This window comes from Urocampus carinirostris, chromosome 1, assembly GCF_059441175.1.
Source record: "Urocampus carinirostris isolate Australia breed hairy pipefish chromosome 1, RoL_Ucar_1.0, whole genome shotgun sequence".
Taxonomy (NCBI): domain Eukaryota; kingdom Metazoa; phylum Chordata; class Actinopteri; order Syngnathiformes; family Syngnathidae; genus Urocampus; species Urocampus carinirostris.
The window spans coordinates 44,248,619-44,271,845 of NC_142349.1; the positions used below are offsets into that span (position 1 = coordinate 44,248,619).

The 23,227-nt window shown below is 39.8% G+C and overlaps 1 protein-coding gene across 2 annotated transcripts; it reads right to left on the minus strand.

The window, feature by feature from the left end:
• Positions 1-3,472: 3,472 nt before the first annotated feature.
• Positions 3,473-23,072, minus strand: mmd (monocyte to macrophage differentiation-associated). 2 transcript variants are annotated; one of them, XM_088340840.1, is made up of 7 exons: positions 22,928-23,072; positions 13,381-13,462; positions 8,740-8,900; positions 7,688-7,762; positions 7,502-7,603; positions 7,343-7,412; positions 3,473-5,750 (listed from the first exon to the last, which is right to left on the minus strand). In XM_088340840.1, exons 2-7 carry the CDS (start codon positions 13,456-13,458, stop codon positions 5,547-5,549), a joined length of 690 nt encoding a protein of 229 aa, XP_088196966.1. In that variant the 5' UTR covers positions 13,459-13,462; positions 22,928-23,072; the 3' UTR covers positions 3,473-5,546. The 2 variants fall into 2 exon arrangements, with proteins under 2 accessions (XP_088196966.1, XP_088196960.1); XM_088340834.1 differs by lacking the exon at positions 22,928-23,072 and adding an exon at positions 17,307-17,886.
• Between the last annotated feature and the right edge of the window lie 155 nt (positions 23,073-23,227).

Genomic DNA, 23,227 nt, shown 5'->3' on the forward strand with positions numbered 1-23,227 from the left:
GCTGATAATCAGGGCTGTGTTGATTACTCGGTGTATGTTTTTCCTGTCTGTTGCCGTGCTCCCAGCATACCACACCTTGACGTCGTATGCCAGGATGCTCTGAAAATACCAAACTGAATGCCTTTTATACTCAGCAATTTTCACGGTTCCTGGATCCCTTAGCCGCCATGGTCAACGGAGCACCACTTCCTTTGTTGACATTGACGGGGAAAAACAATATTGTTCCAAAGAACTGTTTTGAAAGATTTGTCCACTCCACGCATGCAGTTCTTCCGGGAACGGTGCATTCGCACTGATCGCTGCTTGGCTCTGTGGCTAGGACCTTGACTCAGACTCTTGGCTGAGAACAAGTGTCTCGGCCCCTTGGATTTGTAGCATAATATGATTTGAGCGATTATGGATAATTGATAAAGAATATAGAACAATAAACCTTACAAAATCCCCCCTTCCCATGTTCAGTTATAAAAAGGCGTGAACTCAATGCATTGCAGTCGACTCAATTTTTGGTGTCTTTTAAATTTGAAAAAATGATTTCCAGTAAAAGCCTATCACTTATTCTAACTTTGGCATCAGTATTCTCAATATTTGGGATGCATCTTTCAACCGGCTTACTACAACTGGTTAATTTAGTTCAGAATTCATATCAATTTGTTATTACGATTATTTGAGTTAACAGTATTTTAATTAACATTTTCAATCATGTCTTTCCGATTGTAATTTGTAAAATAACCCCCAAAATCGACAAAAAGTAGGTGAGATTTACAAAAAAGATCATTTCAACGTAATGACCTTTTTAATTTCCTCTTCTGGAATCTCATCTGAGTTCACTAAATTCAATCTAACGAAAGATGAATGTATTCAGGTTTTTTACTCGCTTTACGAATTTTTTTTTTTTTTTGGAACAAATTTATTGACACTAATAACAGCAAACAAACAATGTGAAGTTTTAACAACCCTTCTCGACAATTTGATCACATGAACAGTTGATTTAACTCAGGAATCAAGAGCGGTTGTCTTGGTTTCGCTCAAAGGACCCACGCACGCATAAGCACAACAATAGATACCGCATGATGTCATCAAAGCAGTAGGCGGCCATTTAGCTTCCCATTCGGTCTTCACGCGTCACTTTTCATCTTGACTTTGTGTGTTAGCGTTTGTCAAACGTGGTCTCTTTTGCCACGTATCGCATTCAGGTTGTTGCCATGGTGACAGCCCGGCCATCCAGCAGCGCGTTTCCACAGTAACAGCTGGGAGGCCTCGTTATTTCCCTGAGTAACCCAGCAGGAGCTCTGATTTTGTTCGTTAGCTTTTTGGTGACGTAAGGATTATGTTCGGGTCCGTCAACTTTTAAATCGTGTCGTCGGATAATGAAACCCATACAATAACATTCATCAAAGAAATTCCAGTCGTCATATTTTTCAGACGTGTTGCATTGAAGCGTCGACATTGGTAAAGTCAAGAATCCACCGAGGGTGGCAAAAATGCACTAAATCCAAATGTATTAGGCATCACATCAAGGCAGAAATGAGTTGTCGTTATGGCAACTGTTAGATTAAGATGTGTCACTAGATACACTACCATTCAAAAGTTGGGGTCACCAAGTCAATTTTGTGTTTTCCATGAAAAAAAACCTTTTTTTATTTATCAAATGAGTTGTCCAATGTCTTTTTTGCCCATATTAATGACTTCCAGATATGTATTTTTCTTTGCTCCTCTGCCTTGAAGGCCAGCATCTCGGAATCACCTCTTCACTGCAGATGTTAACACTGGTGTTTGATCGGGTACTATTTAACAAAGCTGCCTTGTTGAGGACCTGTAATGCGTCTATATCTCAAACTTGAGACTCTAATACACGTCATGAATATTGTTTTTCCCCTGTGCACATTTAAAAAAAAATTGGTTTTACTTGCACAGAAAGAATCCGTTCAATTTCCTTACACTTGTATAATGACAACAAATGTCATTCATTCAACTGTCCTTATATAGGAACACAAAACAAACTCAATAAATGGGGCAAACATGAACAAAGGATTTACAGTAAAAGTGTGCTGAATTTAGGTTTTTTTCCCCCAATACAATTACAGTGGGACCTCGCTACTTCGCGGTTCGACGTTCGCGGATTTAGAGCTTCGCGGTTTGTAATGATTAAAAAAAAAAAAGAAATTATTATTATTATTATTATTTTGAAGGGCGTCGCTACTTTGCAGATTTTCACTTTTTTTTTTTACACCTGTTGTGCCCAAATCCGACTCCCGTACAATATCCTCCCCCCCTCGCGTGGACGCGCATTCTGCTGCGCTTCCGACAGGTCGGCCTCCGCGCGGAGCGCCCGACCCGCTCGGCTTGTCGCGGTGTCGTGAATATCGCGCCCCAAAGTACCCGCGCCGCGGGTTAGGGGCTCGCTCGCGACCCTAATAAGGATAAGCGGTGCAGATAATAAGATGAGATTTTTTTTTTCTTTTTGAAGGGGCGTCGCTATTTCGCAGATTTTCACTTTTTGCGGGTGGTTTTGGTCCCCAGTAACCGCGATAACCGAGGTCTTACTGTATTTATGCAATACACCATTCCTGAGGAAAAAATGGTAAATGGTCTGCATTTACATAGCGCTTTTCAAGTCAATGAAGCCCTCCCACAGCGCTTTACAATGTGCTTCACACTTACCCATTCACACACACACTCACACACCAATAGCAGCCATGCAAGGCGCCGACCTGCTTATGGGGGGCATTAGGGATTCAGTGTCTTGCCCAACCACATGGGAAGGATTTAGAAATAGGAAAGTCAATTATTTTTTTATATGGAGTAACTAGTAACCAACTTACTATTTTTCAGTAACGTGCCCAACACTGGCCATCTTGCTGTTAAGGGGACCCCCAAAAACAAGAAAATGTGTGAAAGCCTGGGCAAAAAATAGGAAAAGTGGTCCCATTAGGTTAGAGTCCTCAGTTTGTAATTTTCCTTGTGCGTTGTAGTCCGTAACGCTACACAATCCAGTGACATCTAGTAGTCAAATATTACAATGACGCTTTAAGGAACAATAACGGTGTGATTCTAGCTTTGGATTGGATAAATCACTGAGAATAACTTTCAAAAAGTTATCTTTTCACTGCATGACCAATGGAAATGACCAGTAAAAACATTAATTTAGACATTTAATTTTAAAGTGTTAGCAATTGGAGAGAATGAGTACCCGGTTGGCAGCACGGCGGCGCAGTGGTTAGCGCGTGTGAGGCACAGTTCTGAGGTTAAGATATTGAACCTACCTGTGCGGAGTTTGCATGATCTCCCTGTGCTTGCTTGAGTTTCTTTCAGGGAAACTGTCCCTGGGTGTGAATGAGCGACTGAGTTGTCTGTTTCTGTGTGCCCTGTGACAGGCTGGCAACCAGTTCATGGTGTACCCTGCTCACTGCCAGAAGACAGCTGGGATGGGCTCCAGAACCCCTGCGACCCTACTAAGGATAAGCGGTGCAGATAATGGAGTACCTGGTTGTCCTTTTATTTTTAATTCAAAGGAAGAAAAAGTAGCACCACAAAGTACGACAGCAGCAGAAAGGCCAGGAACAAAATACACAAATAGAACGTATCATATACAGGAACGGGAAATGGAATCCGTGAAAACCACGACCACTCGCCAACAACACTGCTGCAAAGACACTTGCGCATTTCAGACAAAATTGCCATATCCTACCAGTGCACTCAAATATCTACGTACCACGACACTCTGCCTTCACCCACAAGACCATTAAGAAAATTAAATGAATAACTGAATATTAGTACTGACATTTCCGACAACACCGAGCCCCAAAATAACTTGATATCTTCGCACGTTTGAAGCCATTTCAATTTTTGGAATATGTAGCACTTGAACCAATGAATTGCAAACTAGTGCCGTTTGCCTGGTCACTCTCTACATTCTCTTATGCTTGTCAAAAGTGTAATTGAGAATTGCGATTAATTATGTTTTGAGGAGACATTCCCATACTATTACACTGTACGAGTCTGAATGACCGGTGCACTAGTTGACATTAGCACCTTACTAGTAGTTAGTGCTGAAACATCCAACAAAATGATTAAAAGTCGTGAAATTGTAATAGTTCACAAATCATTCCCAAATCGAAGAGTCCAAAAGAATTATATTTTTGAGGCCAAGTGCACTAGTAGGATTAGGCAAATGTTCAAGTGGCTGAGACTGCAAAGCTCTTGAAATGCAAAAACCTACCAGCAGGGGGCAGCAGTATTTCAAAATAAGAGAAAAATAGCTTGGATTTAGCCGGTTTCATTGCGGGTTTTACCTATCCGGTAAAGTAGAAGCGGAGAGGATTACCGGTCATCACTTTGGTAGAAAAAGAAACAGTTATTTTGGGGGAGGTGAAAGGACAATTATTTTGTCAGCAGGTAGTTGGTTATCGCTCCATGGGACTGCTACAATGAAATTACCAGACAAAAAAACAACATTTAACAGGTACCAAATGTGGCGCAGCATACTTGTCCTCGCTTATTGGTCATGCGTTTTGTCATTTTCTGTTTAGTCGGAATTCAATAAAACATTCAGTACAACAACTGAGAAATATTTTCCTGCCAAGAAAAGTTATCAAAACCTGCTAAAAGACAAGCTAACCAAGTAAACCGTTGTTCTGCCATATTTTACCACTCGGGCAAATCTTCCTACCGGAGGCTTTACTCGACAGTAACAGTAACATTTGCATTATTTGCGTGTATTTTATATGAACCATATTCAATAACACATATAGTAATTGTTCGTTTTGGTGGGTTCAATACTAATAACAGAGTACTTAAAGTGTGTGCAAGCCAAGGAAAGTCAATGCTTCGCTCAGGAGGTAGAGCGCTTGTCTTGGGATCAAGAGGTCGCAGGTTCGATTTGCGGCTTATGTCAATGTCCTTGGGCAAGACACTGAATCCCTAATGCCCCCATAGCAGGTAGCTGAAGCGATTAGTTAGTGTGTGTATAGGGGAAAAGTGTGAAGCACATTGTAAAGCGCTTTGGCAGGTCTTCATTAACTTGAAAAGCACTACATAAATGCAGAACATTTAGCTTTAACTAAACTACTGTAAATGTGAACTGGTCACATGAGCAACTGTTTTCATCCATTTTACCTGCTTTCATGAAAAAAGTATTTTTCTCTTTACCGATACGGACCGGCGTTGTATAAGATTCAAAAAAGTCACACAAAAGCGCCATTATGGTGGCTCGCAAAATTTCTTCCTTCGCAAATATACCGTCGGTGTTCTACCCTTCCTTGCTACAGGGCGAATTATTAAATATAGTGTATGTTATTGAATATAGATGACATCAAATACACACGAATATTGAAAATGTTATATTACTGTTATAGTCGAATCAGCCTCCGGTAGGAAAATTCACCTGAGTAGGAACATAAGGCCCAGTGTTTTTTCCATGGAATGACTCCGAGAGTGTAGAAAAGTGAGCGCCAAAAGCGCCATTCAGTGTTGACAATCATCCCATCTATGAAAGTGGTAAACGTTTTTCTTGGGAGGGAGGCAGTTGAGCGGTCATGGCCGGGCACTCATGGTTGTCCAAGCACAAGGTCGTGCGTAGGGCGGTACAGGTACTTCCAGATGGCGTAATAGTGCACGCCAGCCGCCAGCGCCACAAAGACGTGCCAAATGGCATGCGCAAAGGGAATGACGCCGTCGCTCTTGAAGAAAATGACACCTGCGCAGTAGAGGGCGCCACCACATGCCAGCTCCCCTAAACCCTCCGTTGTGCTCTACAAAAAACAAACAAACAGCAGCCTATTGTCATCTTTACGTGGTACCGGCCGGACAAAGCTCAGAAATCGAAAACTATTTTCCAAATCATGTGAAAAAAAAAATCAAATATTGTATATGGAAAAAAAAAAACTTGCTTGTAATAACCATTGAAAACGTAATTGTGAAAGAAAAACCCTATGTGCTGTTTAGCCCAATCCTGATTTAAAACCATAACCCTGTTCTAAAAATGAAATGAAGGCATGAAAAAAATACTTTGATAGGATAATAATACTGACAGAGCTTCTAATCCTATCTAATAGTGAAGGCAAATCCAATTCCGGGTTTGAAACCTTTAAGAATCACCTTGCCAAGGAAGAACACGCCAACTCTTTAAACCAGATTTGAAACTTTAACACTCTATTAAAAAATACATACTATGTCTTAAAGGGGATATTGTCTATTATTTAGCGCAGGGATCCCCATACCACGGCCCTCCAAAAGATTTGGGAGAGAAGCATAAAAAAACAGTTTTCAATATTTCCAGTGGATGTTGCCACTTCAACCAATTTAGCTGCATATGCTGAATACCATACATCAAGCAGACATTTATGCAAAACGCCCATTCAAACGTTATTTGAATAAAAATAGAAGTATTTGTTTAAGGCAATAAGATAGCACTCACCTGGTTTTTTAAGCCTATGTATCTGTGTACCCCCATAAAAACTATATTTTTATTGAGCTCATGGCCAACATTCAAATAGCCAGCTACATTTTTTCTCTAAATGCTTCTTTAATAACAATTTTAGCCTTATTACACCAAGTTCTTCAATGCAAATAATCACATTTAGTGCTTAAAAAGGAGATATTACTTTGCTAGTACTCTTAATGAAGGTTTTTATTTGAAAATGAATACATTTATTTGTATATTGTGTGTGTGTTTCAAAACTAATTGGATGAAATGGTTCATTTATAAACAAATAGACAATGAAACACAAGTGCAGGTAAATGCAAACGTGAAAAAAAATGGATTGGCTTATGGTAACCATTTTCCCCAACATGTTTCCGTAGTACAGTGATTAGGAGATTGGCCTAAGGGTCTCCCGTTCGAGACCAGGTAGAAACATATCTCCACCTGGAAAGGGATGGTCACTTTGAGTCTCTGTAGTTTGTACTTTTAGTACTCATTTTCAGTTGCACTATACACAATACAGCAAAATCTAGTGTTCAAATACTACACAGTATCCCTTTAAAATCCTGGCTTCAAACCCCAATCCTGACCTAAAAACATTAGCACATCAAATACATCCTCTTCAAGCTATATTGCAGGAAGCAAACCATACCTTTCAATGTGCAACATTAGCATTTGCTTGAAACCTTATCATATGTCCTTGAGTCCTAATTTGAAATCTTAGAGCAGCCCCAAAGGGAGATAATTAAAACCTAAGCTGATCTTGAAACGTTAATACGATTTAGGGAGATGATTTTAGGCCTGAATTTATTTAGCGCCAGTGGTGAGCATCAATAATTCCAATTGAAGTGGTCTTGCAGACAATCATACAGATTTAAAGCCCCAATAAGAAAGGCTAACAACGCTCAGAGCCATACTGACCATCGAGGCAACAACAGAGGCAGGGAGGAATCCCATGGCCAGGTAGGAGGCCAGCTCCAGCAGCTTGTACCTGCCAGAAAAAAAAAAACAGAAAACGGGATATGGAAATCTGTGAGCGTTAGCTGTCGAGCATTGGCGAAACGGCGAGCGATTGCTGACTTTTCATGGTAGTTGAATACGTAGAAGGACCCGCTGGCCGCCATAAACCACACCAACCAGCGCATGTGGCACGCCACCGGGCCCAGGTCACGCAGGTTTAACCTGAGCAAGGCCACGAAAAGATGTGCAGAATGATGAGTGTTACTAGTTCTTGACGGCTTTCGCTGTACCTGTGCGAGCGCTCACCAGGGCGTGTAGGAGGCGGCAATGAAAACGTATATAACGACCCGGTCGCACATATGGAAGTAGTGCTCCACCTCCCTGAATGGATTCAAAGCAAAGCTCGGAATCTAGAATTCCAACTGCACATGACATTTGCATGAACCCAAAAACAAGAAACTATAATAATTAGATAGCATTTATTCATGTACAACACGCATTTTCGCTTACCTAAGAATAACTCCCAAGTTGGAGTGCACGTTATACACAAGGTTTTACATTAATACCATTTTTGTGCAATGATTGATCGGTCGAAAAATATCACTGACCACAATCGCAAAACATTAGATGCTACGGGAATCAAACCCAGGTCGCGCCAGATCCTAACCACTGACCCATCAGTGATATAGATTAAAAGGCATTAGGTTTTATCTCACACTATTTTTTGTTATGGTACCAGACACTAATGTTAGAGAAAGGAGATGAAGAAAAGTCATTCTGAAAAATATAAACGCAAAAATAGAATGGAAAACTAGAATAGCATTTATTGTCATTGTAACATGTGAAATGCACAACAAAATTAACATTCATCTCTGGTACCGTGAATAAAAATGTGATGATGAGATAAAATCGAATGCTTTTTCGTATGCCATCTATATCGCTAGTGTTCCGGGGGTTGGGATTCGGCACTCTTACTGCCTCAACCTGGGTTTAATTCCCGTTGTATCCAACTGCAAAGTTTGAGATGGGGTGGGTTGGTGGTTTGGGGGAGACCAAATGTTATAATCATTTTTAACAATTTTGGGGTCCACATTGTGCACGAATAAATACGGTACCTTGACTTTGCCTTGACACCCTCTTTTTAAAACCCAAAACAAACGACCCCTTGTGTTCATTTATATTTTATGCGCATAAGCCATCCCCTAATTTCAGTATTTTCGGCTTGTATGAGAATCTACACGTTAAATAACCATAAATGACAAACTCATGCTTGTCCACTACTTTAAAACCCTAAACATTGTTCAAAATGCTTGATACCCAATTGTGGTGTGTGTAAGACACGGTCGCTTGAGCCTTACTTCATGTGACTCCTCTTCCAGGTGACCACGTGGAATACGGTGGAGATGAGGAATAGGGCACAGAGTCCCAGGCCGTACACCCACGCCGTCACACGCTGCCAGTCATCGGCTGACAGCCAGTGTAACATCGCTGTCCCCGCGAGTGCCGGCGCGATCAGGAACTGCCATGACCACACAAATACGCATCTGAGTTACCGGAACGTACTCATTTGAAATTGACCCACACAGCCAGGTCAAATGCTACATTGTGCAAGAGTAAAAAGAGCACACTTATATAAATTGTGTCAATGTTTACCGTATTTTTTGTACTATAAGGCGCACCAGATTATGGGGCACATCCCCCAAGAGTCTTTTGTCATATATTTTCGAAATATAAGGCGCATTGAATCAAAATTACAGTAAGAGCTAGCTTATATATCGTGTATTACCGTTGCTCATTTCATTCACTTGGGTTATATATTAGTGCAATGATTGATACGTCGACATTTATGTTGCTAATCATAATTGCAAAACATTGTATGCAACAGGAATCCAACCCAGGTCGCGGAAGTGAGAGTGCCGAAACCAACCTAACCACTAGCCCACTAGTGATACAGATGACAGACAAAAAATCAGACAATTTTACCTCAAATCGAACTATTTTTACTCAGCATGTCAGAAACGAATGTTAAGAGAATGGAGAAAGTCGTCCTAAAAGATTCACGCAAAAAAGAGAAACAACTCTTTAGTATATTAGATGATAAATCTAACTGTTTATTAATTTGTTTCTTTCAGGACCACTTTCCGTTTTCTCCATTTTTTACCATTCGTTTCTGGCACCATGAGTAAAATGGTGTGATGAAATAAAACCTAATACAGACGCTTCCCTGCTTACGAAACTTACGTTTGTAAGATGAATTTGTAAGTTGCTTCAGTACTATATTATGTGCTTTGTAGCGTATTATGAACTGACCGATAACAGATAATGGATAATTAATAAAGAAAATAGAACAATAACCCTTAAAAAATCCCCCCCAGTACTATATTATGTATGAAAGGTATGTTTAAAGTTTATATGAGTATGTTTAAGGCTTGTAAAAGTAACCTGTATTGTACTAAAGAACAAATATTTCATAAAATAATATGCTCTATAAAGATAAATAAAACGGTTTATCTTACTTGTAGAAGATGCGCTTCAAGAGGTCCTCCTCCGTGGTAAAAAGTGGCCGAAAAAAGCGTACCAACCATTCTCAACCGCATCAAGCTTTCTTATTTTACTTTCGTTTCAAAGGAAAGGGCTCGCCTCTTCTTTGCACTTTACAGCAACCATATTGAATGGATGCACAAGGTAATTAAAAAATAAAAAAGTTCATAGCGCACTGGAGATAATATAGACATAGAAAGTATAGAATGTTTACACACAGAACTAGGAAGAGAAGGCAGTTTTTTTTTTTTTAACTTTCGGGTTAATGGTGGGTGACCTCTCACAGCGCCACACGCTGGAAGCGGCGGAAAGAAGCACTACAGTACTGTCCCGTCCTCGAAAAAGGTGCACACAATTCAAAATCTAACAAAGAAATGTCCGGATGTCGGTACCTTTTCAAAGGTCACCTGTATTACTGGTGGTCTAGGTTGGTGTTTTTCAACTGCTGTGCTGCGGCAAAGTGATTAATTGTCGTACTGTGCCTTGAGAAATTTGTGTCCTGTAGGGTCTAGCAAGAGCTATTTTACGTTTGTATTTACTTTTACCGGTCTTGCACCGACTGGTGGTGTCCCGCGGGACTTTTTCAATGAAAGAAATGTGTCTTGGTTGGAAAGGTTAAAAATTTATGTTATAGTGACAATGTTGCCTCTACATTGTGCACGTGTGGAATTGTGCACTGTCCAGATCGTCTCAGCGCACAAAAAAAACAGTCCTGCAAATTAAAATCAGTGCTCAAATTTATGAAATTATATTACCAGCAAATTGAGCCAGAATTACAGTACATGCAGGCAAAACAATGCAGGTTCCCTCTTTGGTGTTTTAAGCGCGGTCTTTTAAAGTCAATGTGTGCATGAGATTGAGAAAAATAAAGAAAGCGTGCATGTGAGCCCGAGTTGTTGCGAGAGAGGCGGGGAATGGGGGATAGATGGTTGTTTTTAATCACTAAAACATTAAAAGAGAGACAAGTGTGGTATACTTTAATTATCGCCTGCACAGTTCTGTAGCAGTATGTTATGTGACCTTTCTTACCAACATGATTATGTCAATATTGCTGGCTCTTTTGGCACCCAAACGGCTCTTCAAATTGTTTTTGTTCCTTTAATCCATATGTTGCCGATTACTATATAACATTACGCACAAAATTACTTAAAAAGGGAAAAAATAGACAAAAATGAAAAGGAAAACAAAAGAAAAAGGAAAAAAACAGGAAGGTTAAAGAGCGTTCTCCATTCAAGCCTAGGTCCTGTGGAATGCTCTGCCCTGTGAGATTCGATCTGCAACCTCAGTGGAACTGTTTAAGTCTAGGCTTAAAACACACCCCTATTCTATAGCTTATGAATGGCCTATATTTCATATTGACAATATCTGTGCATTATTTGTTATTGCAACATCTGTTGCAGCCTTGTCATCCTGGAAGAGGGGCTTCCTCATGTGCGGTCCCCTTCTCAAGGCTTCTTCATTTTCCTCATGCTGAGGTTTTTCTTTGCCCTCATGTAGGTTTTAGATCAGGGGTGGTGTAATAATAGTCTGTAGTTTGCAATAGTCTGTGCAGCCCTTTGATACTCCTTGTGTTTAAGGGCTATACAAATAAACATGACTTGACTGGAAAAACAATCAGTGGAAAAGGGGCAAAAAAAGCATGAAAAGAGAAGTAAGGAGCTAAGAAAAATGATAAGTATTAGTAACAAATAAAGGATAAAAGAAAACTAAAGAACAAAAGAAGAAAAAGGGCAAGAAAAAAAGAAGTACGAAGTGAGGAAAATATAAACCAAAGAAGAAATGAAAGAAAAACAGGAAAATTAACATGTTTTTGGGGATTGTGTAAAATTCAAATAATTTGCTAATTATTTGAATGTAGCAGTCAATCTTTTTCCCAACATTGTGCTTCCATGAAAAAAGTGTGATTAAATACAGTTCTGTTATTGTGCAACAAACTCATTCCACAAAATGTTAATAATGTGTAACAAAAGATAGCTTTTTAAAAAGGGAAATCTCATGTAATAGTTGTTGTAAAAAAAAAAAGTGATGTGTGGGCCGTGCAACCTTTCCAATATTACATTAACCATTTCATTGAAATTTGAAAAATTATCTAGTGTTGCTGGAAAGCCAGAGGAATGGATCTGATCTCAGGACATGTTTGATAATGATTTGGTATCCATACGCAGGAATGATGTTTCACACCGTTATTTCAAGTATCGCTCACAGACGTTTGTGTGATTGCTCTCACTGCCGCAAGCTGCACTGTCATGCGATTTCGTCAGCCATGTTTTTGATCGATCAATCATTGCACAAATATGGTAGGATACTGTAACGAATACTGTAGTATGCAATTCCAATCTTATACACCGTATTTTGTGGTATATAAGGCGTACCAGGTTGTAAGGCGCAGACATTTCTGGCCAATGTGGCGTGTTTAGGTGCCTTACATCCCCGAAACACTACAAGTTTCTGCTTTAATGTAAACTGTAATCACCAGGATGCAGCTGAAAAGCAAAACCATTAAGAGTCAGGGTTCAAAAGAATGGATAGTTGCAAAAAGTGTTTAAAAGAAGAATTAAGCGTTTAAATAAAGGGTTGTGTTTCAAGGTTTCAGAGTTGGCTTTCAATTCAGTCTTGGACTGTAAAAAATGATTACTATGGCAAGTATTTCAAGATGGGCTTTCACAGAGAGTTAAATGTTTAAAGAATTGGTTTTCAAGTTGTTTTAATGATTAGGGTAAAGGTTTTACACCAAAGCCAAGTAGTGTTAGGTTTTCAACAAGGGGCTTGAAATTAGGCTTTGAGTTTCCAGGTATGGTCGGCGATTACCTTTAGGGTTTCAAACTAGCGTTAAGGCTGTGAAATATGATTAGAGGTTCTAATAAGAGTTGAGGCTAAAAAAAGGAAATTCTATATTGGTTTACAAGTTGCAGAGTACAAGTGAGGTTTAGGGTAAACTTTTTAGCATATCAAGGGAGGATTTCCAAGTGGCATTAAGATTTTATTAATGGCTTTATGTAAAAAAATTTTTTTAAAGTTTAATATTATATGATAAATAATTATCATTATTACTGTGATCACTCGTTAGTAATAGGAACAAAATATTTGCCTATATTTATCATCTTTTTTGAAATTGTTTGAAAACTGATTAACAAATGCAAAACCAGAACTGCCTAGTATAATAAAATAACAATGAGATAACTATGCTGCCTATCATTTTGTACATTTCTTGTCACTGATTGGTTGAAAATACATTTTCATCCATTTTATATAGCTGAGGCAGGACACAAGTTGATTTCGCTTAGGTTGTTTTTTACAGAATAGAAAAAAAATAGAAATAGTTTGAAAATGCGTTCAGTTATATGAAGACAGCATATTCAATTAAAAAATCTATTTTCTCTTTTTTTGGGGGGGAGGGATGGAAACCTGTTTGAAACATGGCACTCGTGTAAAATGTTGGCTGACAGACAGCGACTTACTGCGTGCGTGTAGCAGTTAGCAGCATGCTCGTAGCAGGTGGGCTGGTAGCGACAGTTAGCAGAAGGCCGTCTGTTCATGAATCTTAACATTCAAACATCCAAAAGCAAAAAGACATTTGTTATTGTATCTTGCAAAAACAAAAACCGACACCAATGAGTTGCATTCAAATTTCAAATTCATATTGAGCTGAAAAACAGTCAAATGAATGATTAATCTTTGACCGAGGGCAAGGTCAATAACAATCAAATTATTCTTTCAAATTATTAGTGCAAATACAAAAAAGGACTTTACCATCTACATTTTAAAGTCTGCAATTAGCCAAGCACGATCAGTAACAGATTCATTAGAGCAGGGGTAACTGACATTTCTGAAGCTGGGAGCTACTTTTCGTTACCTATTGGTGCAAAAGATTACCAATTATACAGTATATGCATTTCTAAAATAACAATATGGCATATTATTACTGTACTCTAAACTGGTTGTGATTTTTAGTACAGTAATCCCTCACAGTATTAGAGTTTAATCCCTCACAGTGTTACGGTTTCGATGCCCTGTGGATTTTAATCGTGCATTCTTTTCTGCAGAGTACAACACAGCAAATGCTATCACGGGGTAGGTCGCCAAGGGCTGCGTGTGTGTGTGTGTGTGTGTGTAAGTGCGTACATGCGTACGTTGGTTGTGTGTGACAGTGTGTGCGCGACTGGGATAAGCCGGTGTACGCTGTCAGTCAAACAGCTTGTCGGTTGCACAAGTCAATATGTCAGATAGCAAAGCACGGCCACAGCTTATAGTTTAGCGGCTCTTTACATTGATCACACTCCAAAGAAAAGTCAGAAGAACATAACAGAATGCTGATCACTACGTCGGTCTCCTTGGATTGTTATCGGGTATGGGAAGAGACCGAGGCAGAATTGGGAAATAAAGAAAAGGCAGGGCTGCAGGTCCAGCCTACTTCTGCGGCTACATCAAAACTGTGGCTGTCTATCACCAGCGCAAGATCCATTACCCATGAAGCTACAACTTAAGGGAAACCGCTCCATTTGTGACGTTTGTATTTTAATAACCGCGAAAACCTGGCTCACTCCATGTGTCCAAGATGCTAGCATGCAGCTGTGGGCCCCTCTCTACATTGCTTTCTATTACTGAAAAGAGAAGCCATCCAAATTATGTTGTACTATTGTTTGACAATAAACACCATCCATTGATTGATTGATTCAATCAACGGCTATTTTTTGTTCTGTGGTTTTATTTGTAGATCTATAGTTGTTATTTTGTCACAGATGTATACATTGTAAGTTACTGATATCTAAAGACTAAAAACATGTTTCTACTTTGCGGGTTTTGACTTTTGCGGGACTTTTTTGGAATGCAACCCCACAAAAAAAGAGGATTTACTGTAGTTAAAATAGGCATAGTCAACTACTAAAACCGATGAGCTGGTGAGCTATTTTCAGAACCTGTCTGCACGCTACTCGGGGGTGCCTGCAGGCACCATGTTGGAAACCCCAGAGTAATGCTCACAGCCATTTAAGTTTGTTTTGGAAGTGCGCCTCAGATGAAATGTTTGGACAACAATCTAGCGTAGGAGATTGTTTTCGTGACGTCTCACCTGTTAGTACAAAGTATGAGCTTGTGTGTGAGTGTGGACTTTCATCAGGTTACAATTGTTTATGACTGACTATCTAATGTGATTAAAAACAGCATATTAACTACAAACCAAAATGTCTGACTTGAGTAATTTCGGCTTGCTGGTGGGTCTACTTGTGACATAACTGTATTTGATATAAAACTCCCAACTCTCAGGGAAAAAGCCAAATTTGACTTCGCCCTGGCATGGCCTCATTCACAACTTAGAAAGCCTTCTGGAGTATGTGTGTTTTAATGAATGATATACACATTTACAAGAAATGTTTTAAATGAGGCTAAAAGATTTAAGAAAAAAAAACAAAAACCTGATGGCGATTTTTCAGACCAATGGGATTTTTTTAAGGTTTATTGTTCTATTTTCTATATTAATTATCCATTATCCTTTATCGGTTAGTTCATAATACGCTACAAAGCCAAGGAGCCGGGACTTACTCTCAGCCAAAAGGCCAAGCTAAGGTCCTAGCCTTAAAGCCTTGCTGCGATCATTGCGAATGCGGCAATTTCAATGCCATTTTCGATTTTATAGGAGAAGTGAATTTTCTGTGCTAGGTTTTGTTTTTTTCTGAGTACTTAACCCTCATGTTATCCATGGTTCACAATGACCCGACACTGTGTTGTTAAAAACCCACTTTATTATAATTTATTTAACTTTACATTTTATGATTTCTCCTTGATTGGTCCAACAGTAAAAACATTAAAAAAAAAAAAACCTGCAGTGACGATCATGACATAGGGCTGTCACGGGATATTCTGAGAACGATTAATCGTCACACAAATAATCACAGTTGACTTATATATTGTCAATTTCCCCCCCCCACTGCATTATATGCTACTATGAGCGTAATGATACCTTACACCTTGAAAAAGCTAAATTTAATGGGCAAAAAAAAAAAAGTCAAGAAATAATCAAGAAATTATCATTAACTTAACATTGTTCCTTTTCTGTATTTTGTGGTGAAACGCTGTTGCTCAGTGTAAACCCAAAACTGTCCAAAATACTGAAGTTTTGAAACAGCAGCGGCCCGGTGTTGTCCGCTTCTGCGTCACTGCACATTGATGTATATTCTTTTCAGTCAAGGGTGGTCACAAAAGGGGTTGGAGAATGAAATAGATGATCATCACAAATGTGAAAAATATTCACGAATCTGAAAAATATTTGTGATAAATATTCGTGACAGCGGGCAGCACGGCAGCGCAGTGGTTAGCGCTTGTGCGGCACAGTTCATGTCATGGGAACCTGTCGTGGGTTCAAATCCAGCTCCAGACTTCCTGTGCGGAGTTTGTATGTTCTCCCCGTGCTTGCGTGGGTTTCCTCCGGGCACTCCGGTTTCCTCCCACATTCCAAAAACATGCATTTCAGGTGAATAACAACCGTTACGATACAACGTTATCACGACAACCCTGTATGTAACATCCCACATGCTGACGATGTTGTGTAAATACCATGTAAATTATAACTATAGCCTTATTCCCCTTGTTTTATAACATTATCTTCTCTGTTCCTTTATCTTCTTGCTCATACCCTCACTATGTGTAAAACTGGAGTGTCATGCCCAATTTCGTTGTCACAATATGTTAGCCCATTTGTAACAATGACAATAAAGGTATATTCTATTCTATTCTATTCTAATTGGCCGGTCTAAATTGTCCCTAGGTGTGAATGAGCGAGCGAGTGAGTTGTCTGTCCCCGTGTGCCCTGCGATTGGCTGGCAACCAGTTCAGGGTGTCCCCTGCCCACTGCCTGGAGATGGCTGGGATGGGCTCCAGCCCCCCGCGACCCTAATGAGGATAAGCGGTACGGCTAATGAGATGAGATGAGATTCGTGACAGCCCTTGCATGACGTCACTCTCCAGCACTCCCCCAACCCCCTATTCCTACTACCTAATATCTTCCGCACCAAACAGCTCTGGTAAAAGTAAGATCAAATCAGATAAGTGTAGTGGAAAATAAGCTTAAGGATCTTTGAAAGACACCACCTTTAATTAAACTTTTCAAATAGCATTTCATTAATTAATTCCTTGTGTGTGAGAGAGAGAGAGAGAGAGAGAGAGATCGGGTAAGTGTGAAACACATCGTAAAGCGCTTTGGGAGGTCTTCAGAGACTATATAAATGGAGACCGTTAACCATTTGCATATCAATAGAACATTAATTTCTCATAGTCCTCGTTAAGCATTCATTTGACGTCTGAACTCGTCACGCGCGAGTTACCGAAACGTTAAATTGTAAAGAAATGTTGCCAAACAAACTTGTTAAACGTTCCTCAATTGCTTACTTACCTGTGGAAGCTGTTCACGTTCTTCATGACGTTTAGTGGTCCTTGGCAGCACAAAATGGTTGAAATGTTTAAAAAATGAGGTACGGAGGAACTCACAGCACTTTATTATTAGCATTAGCTTGCCCCCTGCTTTCAAAACTACCAGCTGACTCTCTGATGAATTCAGAGGCACCACTTAAGTCTCTTCCTCAATAACATCCTGGATCAATCGTCCACGGACCGCTAAGCCCCAGGTAGAAGTCGACATGAATGCGGGCAGGTGTGCCAAGGAAACCGGCGAACAGCGATGGAGGCCGGACAGGCTGCTCCGATGGACCACGCCCGCCCTCTTGGTTCCGCAGTGCACATGCGCAAAACCACTTGCCCTGTGACTGACAGCAGCGCAAGCCAATTAACAGCGAGGTAAATGAGCCAACTTGAGATAGAGAGATAGATAGAGATAGAGAGATAGGTAGATAGATAGATAGAGAGATAGATTCAGTGGGACCTCGCTACTTCGCGGTTCGACGTTCGCGGATTCAGAGCTTCGCGGTCTGTAATGGTAAAAAAATTCTTTTTTTTTTCTTTTTTCAAGGGGCGTCGCTACTTTGCAGATTTTCAATTTTTGCGGGAATCCCCCTCGGCCGACGACCCTAGCACGGCGCGCCGTTCTCGTTTCCCGGTGTTGTGCCCAAATCCGACTCCCGTACAGAATCCGCCCCCCCTTGCGTGGACGCGCATTCTGCTGCGCTTCCGACAAAAGCGATCGTATTTTATATAATACGCTTATTGAAACCATAAAGCGAGCTAATTAAAATAATTGGGCGATCGTAGTCTATATAACGCGTTTATTTAAACAATAAAGCGCGATCGTATTCTACAAAATGCGTTCGTTAACGCGGATGAAAAAGTCACCAACGTCACGCCTCCCACTCGGGCCGTGATGGCTCTACATGTCGCTACACGGCCCTCGATTGCTCCGGTCGACGGACGGGCGGTGTTATGCCGAGAAATGCATCCCTGCCAGGTATTGCATCCCCTGTCGCGGGAGCGCGCACACGTCACTCCCGCTAATACAACCACTTTTACCTAACACCAGCCTCCACGCGGAGCGCCCGACCCACTCGGCTTGTCGCGGTGTTGTGCGTAACGCGCCCGAAAGTTAGGGGCTCGCTCGCGAATAATAAGAATAAGCGGTGCAGATAATGAGATGAGATTTTTTTTTCTTTTTGAAGGGGCGTTGCTACTTCGCAGATCTTCACTTTTTGGGGGTGGTTTTGCTCCCCATTAAACGGGTCTAAAAAATAATAATTGAAAAAAAAAATGTATTTTTTGGGGGGAAGTGCGCCGCTACTTCGCGGATTTTCACTTATCGCGGGTGTTTTTGGTCCCCATTAACCGCGATAACCGAGGTCTTACTGTATCAGAAAAACAAAGTCCTTGGCTGGACTTGCTGTTAGCTTGCCAATACTATCACTGAGTCTATTGTTTGGGGCTGAGATGTCTGCAAAGTGTGAATACTTGGTCTCACTATCAACCTCTTCCATGAGGTTAGAGAATTGCGTGCCTCACTCTGCATTTACAGACACATGGCACAATATGAAATGAAATGATCTGCATTTATATAGCGCTTTTCAAGTCAATGACTTCCCAAAGCTCTTTACAGTGTGCTTCACATTTCCCAATAGCGGCCGTGATCTGTGCAGCCATGTAAGGCGCTAACCTGCTTATTGGGGGTATTGGGGGTTCAGTGTCTTACCCAAGGACACTTCGACATGCAACACGGACAAGCCGGGATTCGAACTGGGATCCCTTAATCCTAAGACGATCGCTCTACCTCCTGAGCTACTGCCGCCCAATAATACGCTACATACTATTTGTTTTATTAATATTAAATCGTGAAAATTCAGTGTTTTTGAAAGTGAAAATCCCCCAAATTGTGAAGTTAAATGAGAAAAATCTTTAATACTAAATAAATATCACTATCCCCGCGACCCTACTGAGGATAAGCGGTGCAGCTAATGAGATGAGATGAGAAATATAACTATTTAATCTATTTTTAATTTTTAATTTCAATGATATGTGAGGATGTGCCTTAACTGCCTACCCTGACTGCGAGTCACAGTTTGATAGATCGATCGATTGATTGCATCGATAGATGGATAGCAAGGACGTGTGGTGAGGTTCGTGTCTAGTAAGACACAGTCAAATCTAAAAATAAACAAACCTACATCTAAATAAACAAACATACAGAACAAGAAACCAATGTATAAACTATACCACAGAGGCATTTTCTAATTTTCTGACATTACCATATAAATCAAATAAATATGCGGCTCCTTTTAAATAAAATCATCAATAGATAGGTAATCCACCATTATGAAAAAAATACCGGATGGCTTGACTTGCAGTTAACTTGCAAATACTATGACTAATTCTATTGTTTGGGGCTAAAGTGTACACTGAATCAGAATCTAGGGTCTCGCTGTCGCCCTGTGCCATGAGGCAAGAAAATTGCATGCCTCACTCTGAATCTGCAGACACTCAGCACAGTAATACGTTCCATACTAATTGTATCAAGAATATTCTTAATGTAATGTAAAAATTTAGCAATTTTGCAAAAGATAATTAAAAAAGTGTCAAGTTATATGAGAAACAACATTAACACTGCGTAAATATAACACTTTTATAAATTTAATAGTTTATACTTCAATGATGACAGTTGATGACTGAAGAATGGACAGACTGATAAATGGATGGAAGCACATAGCTTGAACACAAAGCCACAATCAACATTCACTTGTTAGCATCCTCAAAAACAGTGATGAAACCCCAGTATCGAAGATAGCATGCATGCCAAGCACAAGAGGTAAGCAACGGGTAGGCCAATTGAGATGACGAAAGACTACTATAGTAAGGAAAACTAAAGGCACAGTGTGGGGACATCAGATGCTGTGCAGCAGTGTATATCACTTGAGGACTCATCAGTTACTTTAAAAATAGTGAATGAATGACACTTGTGACTAGCAAGTGAAATCCTTCTCCTGATGTCATCATAAAGGCTATTACATAACCATGCTTGATGAGTGAAGTAAGAGCATTTATGTTAGCACAACCCTCTGCTTTAAGAGCATTAAATCGCTCAATTGTGGAGTCATGTTCACGATCTAACAAAAACAAAACTTAATAGAGGCATTAAAGCTGTCATTAGGCATACATATGTTTGAAATCATGCTTTAAAATCCCTGACTGTTAGGTGTTCATAAAACTAAGCCCACCGTCTTTTAAAAGGCAGAAATCAATGAAAACGCTGCATGAAACCACTTAAATGTATCCAGAGCTCGTGTTGGGAATATTTAGGAGATCGGTACGGAGAATCCGAATTTGTGTGCATGCACTGTAAGTGATGTCGTGTCATCTTTTACGGCAACATGTAAGACACCACTAAGCTCTATTGGGTGAGATGTAGTGTGATTAACAGCAAGAAGAATGCTAGTAAGAATAATAGCTAATTGCAATATAAAGAATGTAACGGAAACAGTTCATTTTGTGAATAAACTTAAGAATTTTAGATAGATGAGTCTCTTTGTCAATTGAACAAGTTACAGGTGCAAATTTCCTCTTCTATCATGTATTCTACGAAAGCAGCACAAAATTGCATTTCGGGCATTTTGATGGTTTACATAAGGTAACTAGAACTGATGTGTGCATTTTTGCTTAACGTGTACTTCCAAATGGAAATATGCTTGAGGCATGAATGAATGAATGACGATGTTTCACAAGATCACAAGATCTGAAAATAAAACTGAGGCAAATACGAAAGGCAAAGCCTGGAGCACTTATTGTACACTCTGTATGCCTTGCTGTTCCACGTGTGTTCAACTGTGAGAAAATGTACAAATGCCTCCGCATTGAGGTTAATTTGGACAGCACTTCTCAGTGAGTGTGTTAATTAAGTAAGTTTTTGTGGATAAATGGTTTGGTATGGTATAAATTGTGTGGTGCACAATATTTTATTTATTTGTGTTTTATTTCTGTCACATGTACAGTAAACTTTGCCTGGGAGTGACAATCATAATGTGAAATGACCTCAAATATTGAGTATAATTAATTATATTATGATTATAATCCAGATCGGGCTATTCTGTTGGTATTTTTGTTTAACTCCACTGCAACAAGAGGAGTGTATTGGAGAGCTCCCAAATTAAGGAAGCACTCTAGGTATTACGTAAGTAGTCTGACCAGACTTAACCAAATGTTGAAAACTAATCCATGAGCAACAACCAATCCAGAAGTATACTTAGAATGGCCAGTAGTGTGTCTTAAGACAACAAGGACATCAACAAAGAACCGACAATGACACTTGCGTATAAAACGATGCGTTATGAAACACTTTAAAAAATTCTCTAAATAGCAGCAATACCGTGGAAGAGGCTGGATGAGGATTCATTTCATCACAAATAATACAAATTTTGATCAGATTCCTTAAAAGTGCATCATAAAGTAAAACACAAGATTTACATCCTTTCGGATGATGAACGGCACAATCGACCGATAACCTCATCGGATTAAAAATGTGCTTCTCTTTACTGTCTTTTCTTTCACACACTCTTCATTTACCTTTCTCATCCTATCCTATCCTATCCATTCATCCATAGTAATGTGTCTACTAATAGTCCACTATTATTTTGTCCACTAATGAAAATGTACAATACATTAATTCATTCAATTTGATAGATATATGTACCCAACCAATTTGTATTCAAATGAATTAATCTCGCCTAAATTGCAACCCATATTTTTTAAAAAGCAAGTCTTCAATGGCCATTAACACAACCCGTTGTTTGAAAAATAAATAATTTACACATACTTATGTACTTACTCATGATGACCTGCTCTTAATCGAACCAAAGCTAATTTAATTTAATTACCATTAAAAAAAGAGCCATAAGCCACATGTCTACATAAAATATATTAAGCATATTAATTGAGTGTAATAATTTATGACATTTTCTTGGGCTCCAAAGTACATTGAATTCTGACCCTTAACTAGTGAATGAATTGACTACACCAGCATTGGGCAACCCGCTCCTTGAGTTCCGCGGGTCCTTCATTTTTTTAGAGGTTTATCTTCTCTTACTCATGTTGTACAATTTACCATTTTGTTATCAAACTGTGCAGTAAAGGCCACTAGGGAATTTAAATCACTTGTTCAGGAAAAAAAGAAGCAGACGGAACATGCGGTCGTAGTGAGCAGGTTTTGCCCACCCCTAGACTACACTCTGACTTTCAAACACCTCAGAGCATGGATCTTGGTGTACATTCAAAGGAGAGCTAAAATAAGAAATTCAAAGGAGAGATAACTTACTCAATGAATGTTTTTCTTCTCCAGTGACATGACTTCTATTGCAAAAGGAATTGTTACATGACCTTGAGAAAAAGTGATTAAAGGGTATTTAAGTGTTTTACCAAGCCTTCACTTTCAAAGTAAGCATTGACTGAATAATATTAACCTTCTAGATCTGATTATTGGTATGATGGGCACCTGTGTAAACTAATGGACACAGGTTTGAGTTGTTATGATGTCAAAGGGTTTACCAAAGGTCGTCATGGGTCAAGGAACTGACTGGGTTATATCCTTACCGATTAAAGTCTATCTTCAGCAGCTTTTATCACCTGCTTTGGGAACATTTCTCCGAATGTTTTCGTTCACCGTAATCCCGAAGCTGAAAGAGTGCGTCAAAACAAGCGTTTGCCTTATCACTTGTGACATCTGACATGGGAGCAGACTACCGGCTTTGGCTCGGGGATCCTTGAGCGGGATTTCACGTGCAAGCACGCTTAACCAGGCTGACACATGTCGCTCGACCTCTGCAGGTTCCAACATAGAGCAAAAAAAGGGAAAGCAAGGAAAGGAAAGTTTTGGCTGAGGGGTCTACCCGA

What these genes read in the sequence shown, in the direction of transcription:
- mmd (XM_088340834.1), bottom strand. Translation starts at nt 17,332, where the DNA reads ATGAAGAACGTGAACAGCTTCCACAG. An exon ending in AACGTGAACAGCTTCCACAG is followed by an intron (nt 13,463 to 17,306) that starts GTAAGTAAGCAA and finishes TTGAATGTTAAG; the next exon opens with ATTCATGAACAGACGGCCTT. An exon ending in CTAACTGCTACACGCACGCA is followed by an intron (nt 8,901 to 13,380) that starts GTAAGTCGCTGT and finishes TGGTCATGGCAG; the next exon opens with TTCCTGATCGCGCCGGCACT.